This window comes from Melanerpes formicivorus, unplaced genomic scaffold (genome assembly GCF_026170545.1).
Source record: "Melanerpes formicivorus ecotype bairdi unplaced genomic scaffold, bMelFor1.0.p_v2 SCAF_102, whole genome shotgun sequence".
NCBI lineage: Eukaryota > Metazoa > Chordata > Aves > Piciformes > Picidae > Melanerpes > Melanerpes formicivorus.
The window spans coordinates 1,832,664-1,854,036 of record NW_027142454.1 but is presented as its reverse complement, the minus strand read 5'-3'; the positions used below and the strand labels follow the sequence as shown (position 1 = coordinate 1,854,036).

Genomic DNA, 21,373 nt, shown 5'->3' with positions numbered 1-21,373 from the left:
GGCCCAGGGGAGGCCAGGGACAAGCAGAGTCCCTCAGGGATCAGTCCTGGGACCAGGCTTGTTCAACACCTTTGTGGGTGCCATGGACAGTGGCACTGAGTGCACCCTCAGCAGGTTTGCTGCTGACACCAAGCTGTGTGGTGCAGCAGACAGGCTGGAGGGAAGGGATCCATCCAGAGGGAGCTGGGCAGGCTGGAGAGGTGGGCACAAGCCAACCTCAGGAGGTTCAACAAGAGCAAGGGCAGGGTCCTGCAGCTGGGTGGAGGCAATCCCAGGCACAAATGCAGGCTGGGCAGGGACTGGCTGGAAAGCAGCCCTGAGGAGAGAGCCTTGGGGGTGCTGGGGGAGGAGAAGCTCACCAGGAGCTCTCAGTGTGCACTTGCAGCCCAGAAAGCCAACCAGATCCTGGGCTGCATCAGGAGAAGTGTGGCCAGCAGGGCAAGGGAGGTGATTCTCCCCCTCTGCTCAGCTCTGGGGAGACCCCAGCTGGAGTCCTGCCTCCAGTTCTGGAGCCCCTATTGCAAGAGGGATGTGGAGGTGCTGGAAGGTGTCCAGAGCAGGGCCAGGAGGATGAGCAGAGGGCTGGAGCACCTCTCCTGTGAGGCCAGACTGAAGGAGTTGGGGCTGTTCAGTCTGGAGAAGAGAAGGCTCCCAGGTGACCTCATTGTGGCCTTCCAGTATCTGCAGGGGGCTCCAAGAAGGCTGGGGAGGGACTGCTCAGGATCTCAGGCAGTGATAGGACTGGGGGGAATGGAATGAAGCTGGAGGTGGGGAGATTGAGGCTGGAGGTGAGGAGGAAGTTCTTCCCCATGAGAGTGGTGAAGGCCTGGAATGGGTTGTGCAGGGAGGTGGTTGGGGCCCTGTCCCTGGAGGTGTTTAAGGCCAGGCTGGCTGAGGCTCTGGGCAGCCTGATGTAGTGTGGGGTGTCCCTGCCCATGGCAGGGGGGTTGGAACTGGCTGATCCTTGTGGTCCCTTCCCACCCTGACTGATACTATGATACTTTGTTTGCTTCATTTGTGGTGCTTGTTATTAGTGCTTGCAGATATCTAAGGGGTGGGTGGCAGGAAGGTGGAGCCAGACTCTTCTCAGTGAAAAGACACAAGGCGATGGGCAGCAACTTGAGCATAGGAAGTTCCACCTAAGCAGGAGAAGGAACTTCTTTACAGGGAAGGTTGGCAGAGCACTGGAACAGGCTGTCCAGAGAGGTGCTGAAGTCTCTGTCTCTGGAGGTCTTCAAACCCCACTTGGACACGTTCCCCTGTGATCTGCTTAGGTGATCCTGCTCTGGTGAGGCCACATCAGGAGTCCTGGGACAGGGGACTATTGGAGAGGGTCCAGTGGAGGCTGCAAAGATATTGAGGGGCCTTGGAGCAGCTCTGTAAGGAGAAAAGGCTGAGAGCCCTGGGGCTGTTGAGCCTGGAGAATAGAATAGAGTAAACCAGGTTGGAAGAGACCTTCAAGATCATCAAGTCCAACCTGTCATCCAACACCACCTAATCAACTAACCCATGTAACCAAGCACCCTGTCAAGTCTCCTCCTGAACACCTCTAGTGATGGGGATTCCACCACCTCCCCAGGGAGCACATCCCAATGGGCAATCACTCTCTCTGTGTAAAACTTCCTCCTAACCTCCAGCCTGAACCTCCCCTGGCACAGCCTGAGACTGTGTCCTCTTGTTCTGGTGCTGGCTGCCTGGGAGAAGAGACCAACCTCTGCCTGTTTACAACCTCCCTTCAGGGAGTTGGAGAGAGCAAGAAGGTCTCCCCTGAGTCTCCTCTTCTCCAGGCTAAGCAACCCCAGCTCCCTCAGCCTCTCCTCACAGGGCTGTGCCCCAGACCCCTCCCCAGCTTTCTTGCCCTTCTCTGGACACCTTCCAGCAGCTCAACCTCCTTCCTAAACTGAGGGGCCCAGAACTGGCCACAGGGCTCAAGGTGTGGCCTCACCAGTGCAGTGTACAGGGGCACAATGACCTCCCTGCTCCTGCTGGCCACACTGCTCCTGATGCAGGCCAGGATGCCATTGGCCCTCCTGGCTGCCTGGGCACACTGCAGGCTCATGTTCAGCCTACCACCAACCAACACCCCCAGCTCCCTCTCTGCCTGGCTGCTCTCAGCCACTCTGCCCCCAGCCTGTAGCACTGCCTGGGGTTGCTGTGGCCAAAGTGCAGCCCCTGGCACTTGGATGTGTTCAATCTCCTGCCCTTGGCCTCTGCCCATCTGCCCAGCCTGTTGAGGTCCCTCTGCAGAGCCTCTCTACCCTCCAGCAGATCAACTCCTGCCCCCAGCTTGCTGTCAGCTGCAAATTTACTGCTGATGGACTCCATCCCCTCCTCCAGATCATCAATGAAGATGTTAAAGAGCCCTAGGGGGGATCTGATCAATGCTCAGCAAGACCTAAAGGGCCTGTGGGGGGCAAGAGGCTGGGGCCAGACTCTTGTCAGTGGTGCCCAGGGACAGGCGAAGGGGCAGTGGGCACAGACTGGAGCCCAGGAGGTCCCACCTGAACACGGGGAGACATTTCTTTGGTGTGAGGAGGCTGGAGGCCTGGAGCAGGCTGCCCAGAGAGGTGGTGGAGTCTCCCTCCCTGGAGAGATTCCAAAGCTGCTGTGGGTGCCCCTGCGGGAGGGTTGGTGTGGGTGATCCCCAGAGGCCCTTTCCAGCCCTCACCACGCTGGGGTGCTGGAGGTGCTTGGTTACAGGTGGTGTCTCGCTCTTCTCACCTAGGATGCCCACTCGCAAGGAGAGGTGGTGGCATGCCTGGAGAAAGGGCTGGTGAAAGAAGCTGAGGAGACAGACCCTCGGGTTCAGGTCTCTGATCAGTGTAAGAAGGCCATTCTTCGGGTGGCTGAGCTCTCTTCAGACGACTTCCACCTGGACCGGCATCTCTACTTCGCCTGCCGGGACGATAGAGAGCGCTTCTGTGAGAACGTGAGTGCTTCCCTCTGGCCTTCCCTCCCCTGGGGGAAAAACAACCCCACAACCACCCTGAAAGAAGGACTGGAATCCTGCACCCTTAGCAAGTTCATGAGCTGCTGAAAACAGAGCACCTGTAGCTGTCATTTTGCAGTCAATGGGGTGTTCCCTTCAGCCCCCCACGCCAAACAAAGCCTCCCCTGGTGGGGGGTTAATGAACTGAGCTGGCACAAATGGTTTAATGGACATCAGAGCTGGTGTGAGAGGGAGGGAAATGCCTCTTAACTGGGAGAGGTGACTGCTCCCTCCTGCAGCAGCAAGCACAGGGTCTGGTTTTGCTCACAGCACTCCTGGAAGCTGCACTGTTCAGTCTGAATTAGCTTGTGTCAGCTGAGCATCTTCTCACCAGAGGGGTGACGGAGGCAAGCAGCTTCTGAAGGCAGTAAAATGCAGAAGGTTTTGCTTAGTCTAGGAGCTCTGAGTGTCATTAGAAATATGAACTGGGAATGTATTCCTAGTTCCAGATCAGCCTCTTTGGGTGTAGGCTGCTCATTAAGCATTACAAGTCTTACCTTTCATGGCAAATGTTTCTGTTTCACAGACTCAAGCAGGGGAAGGCCGAGTCTACAAGTGCCTCTTCAATCACAAGTTTGAAGAATCAATGAGTGAAAAGGTAGGTATCTCTCTGGCTTAGGCAAATCCTGCATGCAGAAACCACCAAGTCATTCATCACTCCAGGCTGGCTTCCTCTCCCTAGCATTGAGGCAGATCCATGAGCAGCGTGGTCAGGTGTAAGCAACTGCTTTTTGCTTTGAGATCAGCTGGGTGTTGGGGCTTTGAATTCATTGAAGTTAAAAGATGGAAGTGAATCCAAGTGTTCAGGTGGGTCATCTGGGAAGGTGGATGTGGAGCTCAGGTGGTGGAGTGTTGAAAGTGGAAGTGGCACCATGCTGGGGTAAGCTTTGGTTAAGTGCTGGCATAAGGTGCTGAGGAGAACCAAACCAGCTGCCTGTGGTTCACCTTCTCTTCTCTGGGCTTTGAGTGTCTGGCGCTCAAGCAGCAGATTCTGCACAGAGCAGTTACTGACATAAGAATCATTGAGGTTGGAAAAGACCTCCAGGATGGGTGAATCCAGCCAGGGAGTTGTGGAATTGTTTGGGTTGGAAAAGACTTCCAAGATCAAGACCAACCAGCAGCCCAACCCCACCATGGCCGGGAAACCCTATCCCACACTGCCATGGCCACAGGCTTCTGGAACACCTCCAGGCATGGGGACTCCACCACCTCCCTGGGCAGCTTCTGCCAATCCCTGACCACTCTGGCAGCAAAGAAATCTTCCCTCATCTCCAACCTAAGCCTCCCCTGGCACAAATTGAGGCCATTTGCTCTCATCCTCTTGCTTGTCACTTGGCAGCAGAGACCAGCTCCTACAACATTTTCCTGGTGGTGTTCCTCAAGATGTGGTTTTTGACAGCAAGGTGGGGGGAAAAGTTGTTCTGGGAAGCCAGTCCTTGGAAGAGTTTGGCTTGGTGGGGGTGTGTTTTGGGAAGGCAGCAAGGCCTTCAGTCATTTCAGAAGCAGCATTGTGGTGTTTGGGATTGTGTGGAATTCAAACCCTTCTTCAGGAAAGCTTTGCTGAAGGAGCCTGGTACAGAGGCCTGGAGGGATGGGACTCATTTTTCTCTCCCTTAAATGCATTAGCTGTCCAAAAGCTTAGCTCCAATTAAATTCCAAACTCAGAGAGTGATCCCTGGGGGCTTGAAACAAAGCTTCATTTTGTACAGGCACAGCGCTGAAAGGGATTGCTTGGGTTTGCTTAACCTGAGTTTGGTTGTACAGGGATGGGGCAGGATGGGGTTTGAAAGGGCCTCTGCCATGCTCTGAGATATGAATATGAGAGAGGTCAGACAGAGCTGTAGATGATCACAGCATCACCAAGGTTGGAAAAGACCTCAAAGATCATCAAGTCTAACCCATCACCACAAACCTCATGACTAGGCCATGGCACCAAGTGCCACATCCAGTCCCCTCTTGAACACCTCCAGGGATGTGGACTCCACCACCTCCCTGGGCAGCACATCCCAAGGGCCAACAACTCTCTCTGGGAAGAACTTTCTCCTCACTTCCAGTCCTCTCAATTCTTTCACCCTCCACGTCAAGCTCTGTGGCAAAGAGTGACTCCCTAATACACAGAGCCACCCCTCCTCCCCTTCTCCCTCTCCTGAAGAGCCTGTAACCCCCCAGTGTAGCACTCCAGCCATGTGTGCTATCCCACCAGGTGTCTGAGATGGTGACTATATCATAGTCATCCTGGTGGGCCAGGACTTCCAGCTCTTCTTGCTTGTTGCTCATACTGTGTGCATTGGTGTACCTGCACTTCAGCAATTAACCCTCATTTGTGTCCCACTCTCCCCTCTCCAGAGACACTGATTTCCTCACCCACCCCTTCCAGACCTAGTTTAAAGCCCTCCCAATGAGCCCTGCCAGCTCCAGTGCCAGTACCCTCCTGCCCTTCCTAGATAATGTCAGCCCATCAGGACCCAGCAGGTTGGGTGCAGTAAAAGCTGCCCCATAGTCAAAGAACCCCATAGGACTGGATGGGTCCATCCTAGGGTGTTGAGAGAGCTGGCAGATGAGCTGCCAAGCCACTCTCCATCATTTTCCTCCAGGCCTGGCTCACCAGTGAGGTCCCAGAGGACTGGAAGCTGCCAGTGTGGTCCCCATCCATAAGAAAGGTCTGATGGAGGAACCTGGAAACTCCAGGCCTGGCAGCCTGAGCTCAGTGCCAGGGAAAGTGATGGAGCAGATTATCCTGGGGGCAATCACTGCACACCTGAAGCATGGCCAAGGGCTCAGGCCCAGCCAGCATGGGGTTAGGAAGGGCAGGTCCTGCCTGAGCAACCTGAGCTCCTATGATCAGGTGACCCGTCTGGTGGACATGGGGAGGCCTGTGGATGTGGTCTGCCTGGACTGCAGCAAGGCTTTTGCCACCATCCCCCCCAGCAAACTGCTGGCTAAGCTGTCAGCTCGTGGCTTGGACCACTACACTCTGTGCTGGGTGAGGAAGTGGCTGGAGGCTGAGCCCAGAGAGTGGTGGTGAATGGTGCCACAGCCAGCTGGCAGCCAGGCACCAGGGGTGTGCCCCAGGGAGCAGTGCTGGGCCCCAGCCTGATCAATGTCCTCATTGATGATCTGGAGAAGGGGATGGAGTCCATCAGCAGTGAGTTTGCAGCTGACAGCAAGTTAGGAGCAGATGTTGGTCAGTGAGAGGGCAGAAGGGCTCTGCAGAGGGACCTTGCCAGGCTGGACAGATGGGCAGAGGCCAACATTCAACAAGTCCAAGTGCCAGGGGCTGCACTTTGGCCACAGCAACCCCAGGCAGAGCTCCAGGCTGGGGGCAGAGTGGCTGAGAGCTGCCAAACAGAGAGGGACCTGGGGGTGCTGATTGACAGCTGCCTGAACAGGAGGCAGCAGTGTGCCCAGTGGCCAAGAAGGCCAAGGGCATCCTGGCCTGCAGCAGGAAGAGTGTGGCCAGCAGGAGCAGGGAGCTCATCCTGCCCTCTGCTCTGCATTGGTTAGGCCACACCTTGAGTCCTGTGTCCAGTTCTGGGCTCCTCAGTTTCAGAAGGACATCGAAACACTTGAAGGTGTCCAGAGAAGGGCAACAAGGCTGGGGAGAGGCCTTGAGCACAGCCCTGTGAGGAGAGGCTGAGGGAGCTGGGGTTGCTTAGCCTGGAGAAGAGGAGGCTCAGGGGAGACCTTCTTGCTCTCTGCAACTCCCTGCAGGGAGGTTGGAGCCAGGTGGGGGTTGGGCTCTTCTCCCAGGCACCCAGCACCAGAACAAGAGGACACAGTCTCAAGCTGTGCCAGGGGAGGTTTAGACTCGAGGTGAGGAGAAAGTTCTTCACAGAGAGAGTCGTTCATCATTGGGATGTGCTGCCCAAGGAGGTGGTGGAGTCCCCACCCCTGGAGGTGTTCAAGAGGGGATTGGATGTGGCACTTGGTGCCATGTTCTGGTCATGAGGTCCGTGTTGATAGGTTGGACTCGATGATCCCTGAGGTCTCTTCCAACCTTAGTGATGCTGTGATACTGTGAGCCCCAAATTCCTCTGCTGGCACCATCCCCTGAGCCAATTGCTGATGGCATGGCTGCTCCTGTTCCTCTCAGGGTACTCCCCTGCCACTGAGGGAACTGAGCAGAGCACCACTCATGCTCCTGCCCCATCAATCAATTGTCTGAGAGCCTTGAATTCCTTTTTGATTGTCCTGGTGCCCTTCTTAGCAATTTCATTGCTTCCAGCTTGGATTACCAGCAAAGGGTAATAGTCAGAGGGCTGGATCAGCTTAGGGAGTCTCCTGGTGATCTCCCTTGCCTGGGCCCCATGTAGGGAGCAGACCTCCCGGTGGGGTGGGGTGGGATGACATATGGGTCCCTCAGTCCCCCTCAGGAGAGAGTCCCCAACAACTATAACCCTTCTCTTTTGCTTTGTGGAGCTGCTCCTTATAGGTGGTGGGGACTGCTTGGCCTTAGGCATCTCCCCACATGGCTGCTCCTCAGCCCTCTCATCCCCACTGCCCTCATCCTGCAGGGCCTCCTACTTATTAGGCAAGGGCTTATACTCTTTATGGTGACCTGGGAGAAAGTGGTGGGGGGCACAAGTCTTGTGAGGAGCAGCTGAGAGACCTGAGGCTGATCAGAGGGCTGGAGCACCTCTCCTGTGAGGACAGACTGAAGGAGTTGGGGCTGTTCAGTCTGGAGAAGAGAAGGCTCCCAGGTGACCTCATTGTGGCCTTCCAGTGTCTGAAGGGGGCTCCAAGAAGGCTGGGGAGGGACTGCTCAGGATCTCAGGCAGTGCTAGGACTAGGGGGAATGGAATGAAGCTGGAGGTGGGGAGATTGAGGCTGGAGGTGAGGAGGAAGTTCTTCCCCATGAGAGTGGTGAAGGCCTGGAATGGGTTGTCCAGGGAGGTGGTTGGGGCCCTGTCCCTGGAGGTGTTTAAGCCCAGGCTGGCTGAGACTCTGGGCAGCCTGATGTAGTGTGGGGTGTCCCTGCCCATGGCAGGGGGGTTGGCACTGGCTGATCCTTGTGGTCCCTTCCAACCCTGACTGATACTATGGTACTATGATTAGCCTGGAGACAAGGAGGCCGAGGGGAAGCCTCATTGCTCTCTACACCTCCCTGAAGGGAAGCTGCAGTGAGGGGGGGTTGGTCTCTTTTCCATAGGAACAGGCAACAGAATGAGAGGAAACAGCCACAAGGTGCACCAGGGCAGGTTTAGGTTGGGTATGAGGAACATTTTCGACCCTGAACCAGCTGGCAAGGCCTGGCCCAGGCTGTCTGGGGCAGTGTTGGAGTCCCCATCCCTGGAAGGACTGCAAAGCCCTGAAGATGTGGAGCTGAGGGCCGTGGTGTAGTGCTGACCTGGCAGTGCTGGGGTAAGGGTTGGACACCATGGTCTCAAAGGTCTTTATCCTACAAGTCAAACCCCTAATGGAAGGAAGGGGAGAAGGCTACAGGGCTTCTCTGGTCCTTATGCTGAGTTTGCTCCCTGGTCTCCCCACCCACCACCACCCTAGCAGCTTTCCATCCTTTCAGCCAGGCTGAGAATGGCCCAAACTTCCCTGAGCTCCTCTGGATGATCTGCAGCCCTCAGATCCCATTTTCATCTAATGGAACCCAGAAGCTCTGAAGCGCAGCAGTGGATTACAGACCCTTTTCTTTGCCTGGAATTTAGGGGCTTGTTCTTGCAGCTGCTGAGTAGCAGTTTGGCCCCAGCTCATCCACCAGTTGTGGAGAATAGGCTCAAAATTCCCCTGGCCAGGCTGCTTGCCTTGCTTCCATCTGCTCAGCACGTTGCAGAAGAGATGCATTCGGGGCAGGGGGGTGGGGGGTGGGGAATTGTTTCTGGAGGGCACGGGGTGAGCATGTAACACAGCTGGGATAAATGTCAGCAACTGAGCCTGGTTAGGCAGAATGAGTCACACAAAGCTTGGATGAATGTGCAGTTTTAAGGAGGGCTCTGCAGAGAGCTGCTGCCTCTCAAACCCTTGACCTGGGTCTGCATTGTTAACTGTGTCGCTTCTCTGAGACCGGTGAAATTTGACTGCGGTCCAGCTTCAACCACACGGGTTTGAAAGCATCAGTGGTCTCAGCACAGCAGGGACAGGGACCTGGTGGAGAATGCTCAGAGAAAGCTACAGCAATGCTGGGAGGGCTGGAAGCTCTCTGCTGAGAAGCCAGGTTGAGAGAGTTGGGTTTGTTCAGCCTAGAGTTAAAAAAAGGCTTCAGGGAGACCTTCTGGTGGCCTTCTGTACTCCAAGGGGCCTCTAGGAAAGCTGGGGACAGACTTTTGAGCAGGGCCTGCTGTGACAGCACAGGGGGTGATGGTTTGAACTGAAAGAGGGAGATTGAGAGTGGAGAGAAGGGAGAAATGTTTGACACTGAGGGTGGGGAGAGCCTGGTCCAGGTTGCCCAGAGAGGTGGGAGATGCCCCGTGGCTGAAACCATTGAGGGTCAGGTTGTTTAGAGCTGTGAGCAACCTGCTCTAGTTGCAGATGTCCCTGCTGAGTGCAGAAGGGTTTGTCCTATTAAGGTCCCTTCCAACCCAACCCATTCTATAGATTAGACTAGACTAGACTAGACTAGACTAGAATAAACCAGGTTGGAAGAGACCTTCAAGATCATCAAGTCCAACCTATCATCCAACACCACCTAAGCAACTCAACCATAGCACCAAGCACCCCATCAACTCTCCTCCTGAACACCTCCAGGGATGGGGACTCCACCACCTCCCCAGGCAGCCCATTCCAATGGGCAATCACTCTTTCTGTGTAAAACTTCCTCCTAACCTCCAGCCTGAACCTCCCCTGGCACAGCCTGAGACTGTGTCCTCTTGTTCTGGTGCTAGCTGCCTGGGAGAAAAGCACAACCTCTGCCTGTCTATAACCCCCCTTAAGGTAGTTGTAGACAGCAATAAGGTCACACCTGAGCCTCCTCTTCTCCAGGCTAAGCAACCCCAGCTCCCTCAGCCTCTCCTCACAGGGCTGTGCTCCAAGCCCCTCACCAACCTTGTTGCCCTTCTCTGAACACGCTCCAGCAAGTCAACCTCCTTCCAACCCAACCCATTCTATCCTATCCCTCAAGCTGCAGCAGGGGGGGTTTAGGTTGGATAGCAGGAAAAATTTCTTCACCAAGAGGGTCACTGGGCACTGGCCCATGCTGCCCAGGGGGGTGGTGAAGTCACCATCCCTAGAGGTGTTTAAAATACATCTGGATGAGGAGCTTAGGGACGCGGTCGAGGAGCTGAATTCTTAGAGGTGTTAGGTCAACCTGTCACCCAACACCTCCTGATTACTAAACCATGGCTCCAAGTGCCACATCCAGTCCCCTCTTGAACACCTCCAGGGATGGGGACTCCACCACCTCCCTGGGCAGCACATTCCAGTGGCCAATTACTCTCTCTGGGAAGAACTTTTCTCCTCACCTCCAGCCCATACCTCCCCTGGTGCAGCTTGAGACTGTGTCCTCTTGTTCTGGTGCTGCTTGCCTGGAAGAAGCCCTGTGAGGAGAGGCTGAGGGAGCTGGGGTTGCTTAGCCTGCAGAAGAGGAGGCTCAGGGGAGACCTTCTTGCTCTCTGCAACTCCCTGCAGGGAGGTTGGAGCCAGGTGGGGGTTGGTCTCTTCTCCCAGGCAGCCAGCACCAGAACAAGAGGACACAGTCTCAAGCTGTGCCAGGGGAGGTTTAGGCTGGAGGTGAGGAGAAAGTTCTTCACAGGGAGAGTTGTTGGCCCTTGGGATATGCTGCCCAGGGAGGTGGTGGTGTCCCCATCCCTGGAGGTGTTCAAGAGGGGATTGGATGTGGCACTTGGTGCCACGGTCTAGTCATGAGATCTGTGGTGACAGCTTGGACTCGATGATCCTCGAGGTCTCTTCCAACCTTGGTGATTCAGTGATGCTGTGAGAAGAGGAGGCTCAGGGGAGACCTTCTTGCTCTCTCCAACTCCCTGCAGGGAGGTTGTAGCCAGGTGGGGATTGGTCTCTTCTCCCAGGTGTAGCTTGGTGCCTGGAGCCTGCTGAAGCTCATTCCCCACCCCCCTGTGTCTCCTGCAGTGCCGTGATGCCCTGACCACCCGCCAGAAGCTGATCGCCCAGGACTACAAAGTCAGCTACTCGCTGGCCAAGTCGTGCAAGAGCGACCTGAAGAAGTACCGCTGCAACGTGGAGAACCTGCCCCGCTCCCGGGAGGCCAGGCTCTCCTACCTCCTCATGTGCCTGGAGTCTGCTGTGCACAGAGGTAAGGGCATGGAGTCAAGGCCTGGCTGACTTGGCAGGACCTTGGTGTTGAAGGGCTTCTCCTGGATCTTCAGCTTCAGTGCGTTTTCCTAGCCCTTCTCCGAGCAGCCTTCTTGCCTTCAGCCACTGCCTGGAGACAGCTGAAGAGGCAGTGATGAGGCTGAGGGGAGAGCATAGCAAAGAAAACCACCACCCCACCACCTTTGGGTTATAAAAAACAAACCCAAACTGCCTACACAGGGACTTGGAACCATTCCAGCTCAGGTTGGACAAGGCTTTTCGCAGCCTCATCCTGGTTGTCCCTGCTCACCGTAGCAAGGTTGGACTAGATGGTTTTGCAAGGTCCCTTCCACCTCAGTCCCATTCTGTGATTCCCTGAAAGCTGCTGGCAGTTGTGAGCCTGTGTTACAGCTCAAGATTCAGTGCAGCTTGTTTGGCTTGGTGGACACTCTTGGGTGACATCCTCTGTTCCAGGCTTTGACTTCCTAAGCAGGGTCATAGAATAGAATAGAATAGAATCAACAAGGTTGGAAAAGACCTCAGAGGTCATCAAGTCCAACCAAGGGATGTGCTGTTGCTCTAGAAAACCTTTTCCTCAGAGCAAATCTTCAAGCTGCTCTCCAGATCAATTCCTCCTTCAGTTCTGTGTCGAGCTGGTAAATGACCAGAGGTGAATTTTCTCTCTGCAGGAGAAAAAGGACCCCTTGAGCAGACAGGGAAAAGCTCATCTGGGCTACACAAGTGCAGAGCTGCTGTTGGCAGCTGTTCTTCCCAAGCAACCCCTGTGATGGGAAGTCCAAAATGAGATTCTTCAGGAATCCTTTTGGCAAAGCTATGCATGAGGCCATGGAGTGGTTGTTTTACAGGCCCAGAGCTACCACAACAACTGCTTTAACTCCCAGCAGCATGTCTGCTCTCATGCTCTCTGTTGTGATCTGATGTGGTCCAGGGCCTGGGCCTTGTCCCTGTTCTTCCTGCATAATGGTAGCACAGATCAAGAAGGGTTCCCCAGACAGGTGGTAGAGGCTTCACCCCTGAAACCATTCCAGGTCCAGGTTATAGGGGACTCTGAGCAACCTGCTGTAGCTGGGATTCACAGCTTCACAGACTGCATTGGGTTGAAAGGGACCCTCCAAAGTTGTCCTGTCCAACCCCTCTACAGTCAGCAGGGACACCTCCAGCTAGAGCAGGCTGCCCAGGGACACATCAGTCTTGGATGTCTTCAGGGATGGGACCTCAACCACCTCCCTAGGCAACCTGTTCCAGTGTCTCCCCACCCTCATTGTGCAGAACTTCCTCCTGATGTCCAACCCAAATCTCCCCTGCTCCAGTTTCAAACCATTCTCCTTGTCCTATCACTCCAAGCCCTTCTGAACAGTCCTTCCTGCAGATCCCCTTCAGACATTGCAAAGCAGCTGCAAGGTCTCCCTGGAGCTTTCTCTCCTCTCAGCTGCACAGTCCCAGCTCTCCCAGCCTGTCTCCACAGCAGAGGCACCTCAGCCCTCCCACCATCCTCGTGGCCCTCCCTGCTGGCTGCAGGGGGTGGGTTGGATTAGATGAGCTTTGCAGGTCCCTTCCACCCCAAACCCTTCACTGGCTGCATGAAGGGCTCTGCTGAGCATGAATTTCTTTGCTGTGAGAAGGGTCAGGGATTGGCAGGGGCTGCCCAGGGCGGTGGTGGGGTCGCCATCCCTGGAGGCGCTCGGGGAAGCTGTGGCCCTGGCAGCTTGGGGGCCATGGTGGGGTTGGGTTGCCGGTTGGGCTTGGTCTCGGAGGTCTTGCCCAAGCCAAACAAGTCTGCAGTTACCTGCTTGAAGGGCGGGTTGGATTCAGTGCACCCCTTGGAGGCCTCGTCCAGGCTGAAGAGCCCTGCAGTTGTGTGCCTAACCCCGGGTCCCACCCATCCCCTTCCCCCTCTGCTCAGGTCGGCAGGTGAGCAGCGAGTGCCAGGGGGAGATGCTGGATTACCGCCGCATGCTGATGGAGGACTTCTCCCTGAGCCCCGAGATCATCCTGAGCTGCCGCGGCGAGATCGAGCACCACTGCTCCGGCCTGCACCGCAAGGGCCGCACCCTGCACTGCCTGATGAAGGTGGTGCGGGGCGAGAAGGGCAACGTGGGCCTCAACTGTCAGCAGGCAGTAAGCTCCTCTTCGGTCATCCCCCTCCCCTGCCAGCCTGCTGGCTTTGGTGGTGTTCAGCCTTCAGGCGGAGGCTCCGCTGCCTGACGCTCAGCGCTGCGGGCGGTTGGGTTGTTGGCGTCTGGCTGGAGCCTGTCCAGAGAAGTCACCGTCCCTGGAGGTGTTCAGGAGGGGATTGGATGTGGCACTTGGTGCCATGAGACAGGAGGTCTGTGGTGACAGGTTGGACTCAATGATTGGGTTGTCCAGGGAGGTGGTTGGGGCCCTGTCCCTGGAGGTGTTTAAGCCCAGGCTGGCTGAGGCTCTGGGCAGCCTGATGTAGTGTGGGGTGTCCCTGCCCATGGCAGGGGGGTTGGAACTGGCTGATCCTTGTGGTCCCTTCCAACCCTGACTGGTACTATGATACTATGATCTTTGAGGTCTCTTCCAACCTGGGTGATACTGTGAGAAGGGCAGCGAGGCGTGGTGGAGGGCCCTGGGGCACATGGCCTGTGAGAGGCGTCTGAGGGAGCTGGGGGTGTTCAGGCTGGAGAAGAGGAGGTTGAGGGGAGGCTCTCTGCAGCTCTCTGAAGGGGAGCAGGGGGCAGCCTCTTCTTGGTGCCAAGTAACAGGAGCAGAGTATCATAGTAGTATCATAGTATCAGTCAGGGTTGGAAGGGACCACAAGGATCAGCTAGTTCCAACCCCCCTGCCATGGGCAGGGACACCCCACACTACATCAGGCTGCCCAGAGCCTCATCCAGCCTGGTCTTAAACACCTCCAGGGACAGGGCCTCAACCACCTCCCTGGACAACCCATTCCAGGTTCTCACCACTCTCATGGGGAAAAGCTTCCTCCTCACCTCCAGTCTGAGTCTCCTCACCTCCAGCTTCATTCCATTCCCCCTAGTCCTATCAATACCTGATATCCTGAGCTGTCCCTCCCCAGCCTCCCCTTCAGATACTGGAAGGTATCAGAGGAAATGGTTTCAAGCTGTGCCAGGGGAAGTTCAGGCTGGATGTCAGGAAATATTTCTTCCCTGAAAGGGTTCTCAGACATTGGGATGGTCTGCCCAGGGCAGTGCAGCACTCATCATCCCTGGAGGTGTTCAAGCAGACTGTGGACCTGGTGCTTAGGGACATGGTGTGGTGGTGACCTTTCAGTGCTGGGTTGAGAGTTGGACTGGATGAGGTCTCTTCTGACTGGGTGTATTCTGTGATGCTGGGTTGGAGGTGTAACTTGGTATCCAGCAGCACATTACTAATGGTGGTGGTGGTGGTGTTTGCTTTTTTCCCCCTCAAAAACTGGCTGCCCCCCTCCCTGGAGGTGTTCAAGGCCAGGCTGGATGAGGCCTAGAGCAACCTGGGCTGGTGGGAGCTGTCCCTGCCTGTGGCAGCAGGGGTTGGAACTGGGTGATCTTTAAGGTCTATTCCAGTCTAAACCATTCTGTGAATCTACAAATGCCTGTTTTTAATGACTGATGAGCCAGGAAAAGTGACATCAGTGCCCCAATAAAAAAGGCTGAGGAGAGTGTTAGAGCTGCTGTAGGAGTTGGGGGAGAGGCGACCCTTTGCCTCCTGCAGCTCACACAACCACTGCAGTCCCTTTTCAACCAGGAGGCAGCTTCAAGTCCGAGCCCAAAGTGTCACTGGTGCCTGCCTGTTTTCAAAGGTAAAGAAATGTTTGTTAATGTGATGTCAGGCACAGGCTGCTGCTGTGCTGCAGCTTCTCTCTGCAGCAGCAGCAGCAGCAGCAGCAGCAGCAGGTGTAGTGGTGCAGCAGCTGTAGAGTTTGAGTCATTTCTGCGGAGAGCTGCAGTGCAGGACTTGAGCTTTGTGTGAAAAGCCAAATCCTTCTTTCCTGCCTCAGTGTGCAATCCAAATCTGCTGCCTCAGGACTTGATTCTTTGCAGATTTGCTGGAAGGTCAAGTTCAGCTCAGGAATGGCTTCCAGATCGGGAAGTGCACCTTCAGACCCAGGCAGAAGTCCAGGCAGGGAGGACCACCAGGAGTGGTTCAGCTTTCAGGCTCGGAGAAGAAGAATGTCTGTACAAATCTGCAGGGGGGTGGTGGGCTTTTAACCAGTTCTTTTATCCTGAAGCTACTGCCTCCAGTTCTGGGGCCCCCAGCTTATAAAAGGGACATGGAACTGTTGGAGCAGGTCCAGAGGACTCCATGAAGATAACTCTCTAGAGGACTGGAGAACCTCTCCTGTGGGGACAGGCTGGGAGTGTTGAGTTGTTCAGCCTGAAGAAGTGAAGGCTCTGGAGAGACTTTAGAGAAGCCTTCCAGTACCTGAAGGAGCTACAGGGGAGCTGGGGAGAGACTTTTGAGAAGGGCTTGCAGTGACAGGATGAGGGATAATGGCTTTGAGCTGGACAAAGGGAGATTGAGACTGGAGATGAGGAAGAAATTGTTGGCAGTGAGGGTAGGAAGACAGTGGTGCAGGTTGCCCAGGGAGGTTGTGGTTGCCCTCTCCTTGGAGGTGTCAAATGCCAGATTGGATGAGGCCTTGAGCAGCCTGGGCTGGTAGGAGCTGTCCCTGCCCATGGCAGGGGATTTGGAGCTGGGTGATCTTTAAGGTCTGTTCCAACCCAAACCTTTTTGTGGTTCTGAGGTCTGGCATGGTGCTGTTCTGTAGTTGTCCCTGCTCACTCCGGGGCAGTTGGCCTAGATGACTTGTCAGGGTCCTTTCCAACCCAACCCATTCCATGATTTTATGGCAGCACCACACAAATGCTTACCTGAGCTGAGCCCTGGGGAGGAGTCCTGCCCACATGGGGCTGTGGCCAGTTTCTTGGACCTGCACACGTAAGGAGGTGCCAGGTTTGAGCTTTTATTTAACCCTTTGTCCTTGAGGGAGGAGCTCCACTCATCCTACATGTGTAGATGTGTAGGGCTCTGCATGAGTTGATACCAGCACAATCCTGCTCTTCCCCTTTGATTGTCTCTTAGCAAGCTTTGCAGAGGACATTACCATTTCTCCTGCTGATGAAGGTGCAGCCCCCTGTTAGGAGCTGGATCCTCTACAGGCTTCTGTTTGATGACTCTCAGAGTCCTATAGGATCATGGAATGGTTTGGGTTGGAAGAGGTCCATAAAGCTCATTGAGTCCAACCCCCTGCACTCAGCAGGGACATCTGCAACTGCAGCAGGTTGCTCAGAGCCCCAAACAAGCTGACCTGGAGTGATTCCAGCCATGGGGCATCTCCCACCTCTCTGGGCAACCTGGGCCAGGCTCTCCCCACCTTCCTGCTCTCCACTCCCAGTCTCCCTCTTTCAGTTCAAGCCATCCCTCTTTCAGTTCAAGCCATCACCCCTTGTCCTGTCACAGCAGGCCCTGCTCCAAAGTCTGGCCCCAGCTTTCTTAGAAGACACTTTAAGCACTGAAAAGCCACCAGCAGGTCTCCCTAGAGCCTTCTGTTCTCCAGCCTCCACAACCCCAACTCTCTCAGCACAGACCCCCAGCCCTCTTTAGTATAAGATGCTTCATTTTTAGCATTATGTCCTGGTGACTCTCTGAATCAGCAGCCTGTGCCCTACCAGACAGCATCCTGCCAGCTGCCTGTGTCCCCTAGCTCCTTCTCCCATCGACTGTGGCCAAGAGCAAGCTGTGGGAAATCCTGCATGCTTCCCAGGCACTCTGGGCTCTGGTGGCTGAATGACTCCAGCTTGTCTTTGCTCCAGTTCTCTGTGGCTTTTTTACTTCCCTGTGATCTTAGAGGCTTTGCCCCTGAAAGGCTCCTGGATGGTGTTTAGGTGAAGGGGGAGGATGAAATTGTAACTGTGCTTTTGATTTAGATGGGCTGGGGGCCAGTAGCTTAAAATCATTAAGGAAGTGTCAAGATGTTAACAGGGTAAACTGTTTGATGTTGCTGAGCACCTGCCTTCTAAGCAAACTCTCCTTTTCCCCTCCTTCTGCTCCAGATTTGTCAGCTACAGTTGTTTGATTGTCAGAGTGTGATCCCAGTCTGCCCTTTGGCACTCTCTGGGTATTCACATCTCGGTAGGAAATGATGTGGGACATGGAGATCTTGGGCTGAGTGCTGGTCCAGAATCACAGAACCTCAGCAGAGTGAGGCTTGGAAGGGACCTCTGCAGATCAACCACTCCAACCCCCTCCCCTGCTAAAGGCAGGGCACCCACAGCAGCTTGCCCAGGATCACAATGGCCAGGGGAGTTTGGAAGCTCTGCAGAGAAGGAGACTCCACATCTTGCCTGGGCAGCCTGCTCCAGGCCTCCAGCACCCTCACACCCTTGAGGAAATGGCCTCAATTCTAGCAGGGGGGGAGGTTCAGGTTGGATGTTAGGAAAGTTTTCTTCCCAGAAAGGCTTCTCAGGCCCTGGGCAAGGGAGGTGGTGGAGTCACCATCCCTGGGGATGTTTAAAAGCTGTGTGGAAGTGGTGCTGAGGGAGGTGGTGGCTTAGCAGTAGTGGTGGCATTGTGAGCTCTGAAGGAGTGGTTGGACTTGATCTCAAGGTCTCTTCCAGGCTCCACAGTTGTATGATTCTGTATGTCAGTGAAACTTTTGTGTCCTCTCCAGGCAAGTGAAAACCAATGGTAAAGTTCTGATTGTAGTCAGGCAGCTGGTCTTTGCACCTTGATTTGGGTTTCAGGTTAGAACAGGGGATGAGATTCATCTTAAGTGTGACAAATTTGCATGTCTGATAGCATCATCCTGAGGCAAGGAGGGTGGATCAAAGATACAGTACTCAAATCTTGGCAGGTCCGTGTTGTAAACTGATATATGAGGGGCCCAGGTAGCCACTTCACAGAGGAAGTCCCACCTCAACATAAGGAGAAACTTCTTTGCTGGGAGGGTGCTGGAGCCATGGAACAGGCTGCCCAGAGAGGTTGTGGAGTCTCCTTCCATGAAGACTTTGCAAACCTGCCTAGATGTGTTCCTGTGGGGCCTGGCCTCTGGGTTGTTCAGCCTGGAGAAGAGGAAGCTCCCAGAAGGCCTAATAGCAGCCTTGCAGTACCTGAAGGGGGCTACAAAGAAGGATGGAGAGACTGTTCCCAATGGCCTGCAGTGACAGGACCAGGGGAATGGCTTCAAACTAGAGCAGAGCAGATTTAGATTGGATATCAGGAACAAGCTCTTTACTATGAGTGTGGTGGAACACTGGAACAGGCTGCCCAGGGAGGTGATTGAGGGCCCAGCTCTGGAGATATTCAAGGTGAGGCTCGATGAGGCCCTGAGCAACCTGATCTAGTTAGGGATGTCCCTGCTGACTGCAGGGAGGTCAGACTGGATGACCTTTGAAGGTCCCTGCCAGCCTGGACCATTCTACGATTCTCTGATCCTGCTTTGGCCAGAGGGCTCAGACTAGATGATCTCCAGAGGGCCCTTCCTTCCCAAGGATCAGTGCTGGGCCCCATGCTCTTTAACATCTTTATTGATGATCTGGATGAGGGCATTGAGTCCATCAGCAGCAGTGAGTTTGCAGCTGACAGCAAGCTGGGGGCAGGAGTTGGTCTGCTGGAGGGCAGAGAGGCTCTGCAGAGGGACCTTGCCAGGCTGGGCAGATGGGCAGAGGCCAAGGGCAGGAGATTGAACACATCCAAGTGCCAGGGGCTGCACTTTGGCCACAGCAACCCCAGGCAGTGCTACAGTGCTACAGGGCAGAGTGGCTGAGAGCAGCCAGGCAGAGAGGGACCTGGGGGTGCTGGTCGATGGTAGGCTGAACATGAGCCTGCAGTGTGCCCAGGCAGCCAGGAGGGCCAATGGCATCCTGGCCTGCATCAGGAGCAGTGTGGCCAGCAGGAGCAGGGAGCTCATCCTGCCCCTGTACACTGCACTGGTTAGGCCACACCTTGAGTCCTGTGTCCAGCTCTGGGCTCCTCAGGTTAGGAAGGAGGTTGAGCTGCTGGAAGGTGTCCAGAGAAGGGCAAGAAAGCTGGGGAGGGGTCTGGGGCACAGCCCTGTGAGGAGAGGCTGAGGGAGCTGGGGTTGCTTAGCCTGGAGAAGAGGAGGCTCAGGGGAGACCTTCTTGCTCTCTGCAACTCCCTGCAGGGAGGTTGTAGCCAGGTGGAGGTTGGTCTCTCCTCCCAGGCAAGCAGCACCAGAACAAGAGGACACAGTCTCAAGCTGCGCCAGGGGAGGTTTAGGCTGGAGGTTAGGAAGAAGTTCTTCACAGAGAGAGTGATTGCCCATTGGAATGTGCTGCCCGGGGAGGTGGTGGAGTTCCCATCTCTGGAGGTGTTCAGGAGGAGACTTGATGGGGTGCTTGGTGCCATGGTTGAGTTGTTTAGGGGGTGTTGGATTGGTTGATGGGTTGCACAGATGATCTTGAAGGTTTCCTCCAACCTGGTCTATTCTGGTCTATCATATTCTATTCTATTCTGTTCTATTCTATTCTGTTCTGCTCTGTTCCAGCCCTCCCTATGCTGTGGCTCTGTGAGCGTTGAGCAGAACCCAGTAGCCGCACTGGCAGCATGAACACTTGGAATAAGCAACTGCAGAGCAGAGCTCCTGCCTGCTGGTGGTGGTGCTTTTTTGGCGTTGCATTGCCACTCTGACAAGCTGTGGGTGCTCTGAGTTGCCTTTGCTCTCATTTGTTGTCCTCTCCCCAATTTCTTTCTCGCAGCTTCAAACCCTGATCCAGGAAACCGACCCCGGCGCCGATTACCGCATCGACCGGGCGCTGAACGAGGCCTGCGAGTCGGTCATCCAGACTGCCTGCAAGCACATCCGCTCAGGAGACCCCATGTAGGTGCCTCTGGCCTGCCACAGGCCTCTCCTCCTCTGGAGGCTTCCATCAATCTTCTCTGGTTGACCTGAAGAGATAACTAAAAACCAATCCAGAATGACAGGCTCCAGCCCCTCTCGGGCTGCTCTTCCCCAGGCTCAACAGCCCCAGGGCTCTCAGCCTTCCCTCCTCACAGAGATCCTCCAGGCCCTTCAGCAGCTTTGGAGACTCTGCTGCACTCTCTCCAGTAGTTTCTTGCCTCTCCTGAGCTTGGGAGCCTAGAACTGAGCCCAGGACTCCAGATGTGGCCACAGTAGGGCAGAGCAGAGGGGGAAGAACCTCGCTCAGCCTGCTGGTCGCACTCCTCTTGTGTGACCTCCTTTATCTTCACCATGTCTCCTTTATCATGAGGTCTCATGTAGATTGTTTCTTGAGCCAGTAGTCCTTATGGTTTTGCCATGTACTGCTAAGCAAGGCAATGGAGGTGAAGAGAGCTGCTGGTTTAGATGTCATCTCTCTGAAGGAAGAGAAAGAGCCTTCACAGATTGGATTGGATTGGAAGGGACCCTCAAAGATCACCTTGTCCAACACCCCTGCAGGCAGCAGGGATAGCTCCAGTTAGATCAGGCTGCCCAGGGCCATATCAAGCCTGATCTTGAATGTCTTCAGGGACAGGGCCTCAACCACATCTTCCCTTTGTTGAACATCTTGCTGATCTTTCCAGTGAGCCACAGCTATGGCAACCCCACCTGTTAGGAGGAAGCTCAGCATGATTCTGGCAGTCCCTGACCTAACTCTTCTTTTTCCTTCTGTTTGCAGGATTCTGTCTTGCCTGATGGAGCATTTGTACACTGAGAAGATGGTAGAGGACTGTGAGCATAGACTCCTGGAGCTCCAGTACTTTATATCTCGTGACTGGAAGTGAGTGCCAAGGTTTAAGTTTCATTTGATGCTTCCCTTTAGGGTTGTGCTGCATCAGTGGTTCCTTGTGAAACAGAGTAGCTCATGCTGGTGTCAAGAGGACTTCAAAGCAGGCCTGCTCTTTAGGGCCAAAGCTGCTGAGGAAAATCAGTGTGGTGGCTACTTGAATCAGGTATTGGCTTAGAAAGGATGCAGCCCTAAAAAGCACCTCAGGTTTGTGCTGTAAAATTCAATGCAGCTTTAATTGAAAGCATTCTCAGTGACCATACTGAAGTTGTGTCAAGGGGCAGGGCAGGACTGGCCACCAGGTGAAGCCCTATGAAGGCCTCTACCTTCCCAAAGGGAATAAAGGAGGGAGACTGATGGGTTGGGAGAGAAACTGAAGTAGCTGGGATGGAAAAAAGGACAAGAAAATGAAATAGATGCAAACCAATAG

At 54.9% G+C, this 21,373-nt stretch overlaps 1 protein-coding gene across 3 annotated transcripts in view; it reads left to right on the top strand.

The window, feature by feature from the left end:
- The window catches only part of GLG1 (golgi glycoprotein 1), a 151,398-nt gene that overhangs the window by 87,201 nt on the left and 42,824 nt on the right, over window positions 1-21,373 (top strand). For all 3 annotated transcript variants that reach the window (XR_010990849.1, XR_010990850.1, XM_068166531.1), the window contains exons 5-10: window positions 2,726-2,929; window positions 3,516-3,587; window positions 11,024-11,207; window positions 13,131-13,345; window positions 19,915-20,036; window positions 20,836-20,937. Coding sequence is in view for 1 of the 3 variants with exons in the window: in XM_068166531.1 (XP_068022632.1) it covers window positions 2,726-2,929; window positions 3,516-3,587; window positions 11,024-11,207; window positions 13,131-13,345; window positions 19,915-20,036; window positions 20,836-20,937 (899 nt within the window). In the remaining 2 variants the exon portion in view is untranslated. The remainder of the gene's footprint in view (window positions 1-2,725; window positions 2,930-3,515; window positions 3,588-11,023; window positions 11,208-13,130; window positions 13,346-19,914; window positions 20,037-20,835; window positions 20,938-21,373) is intronic.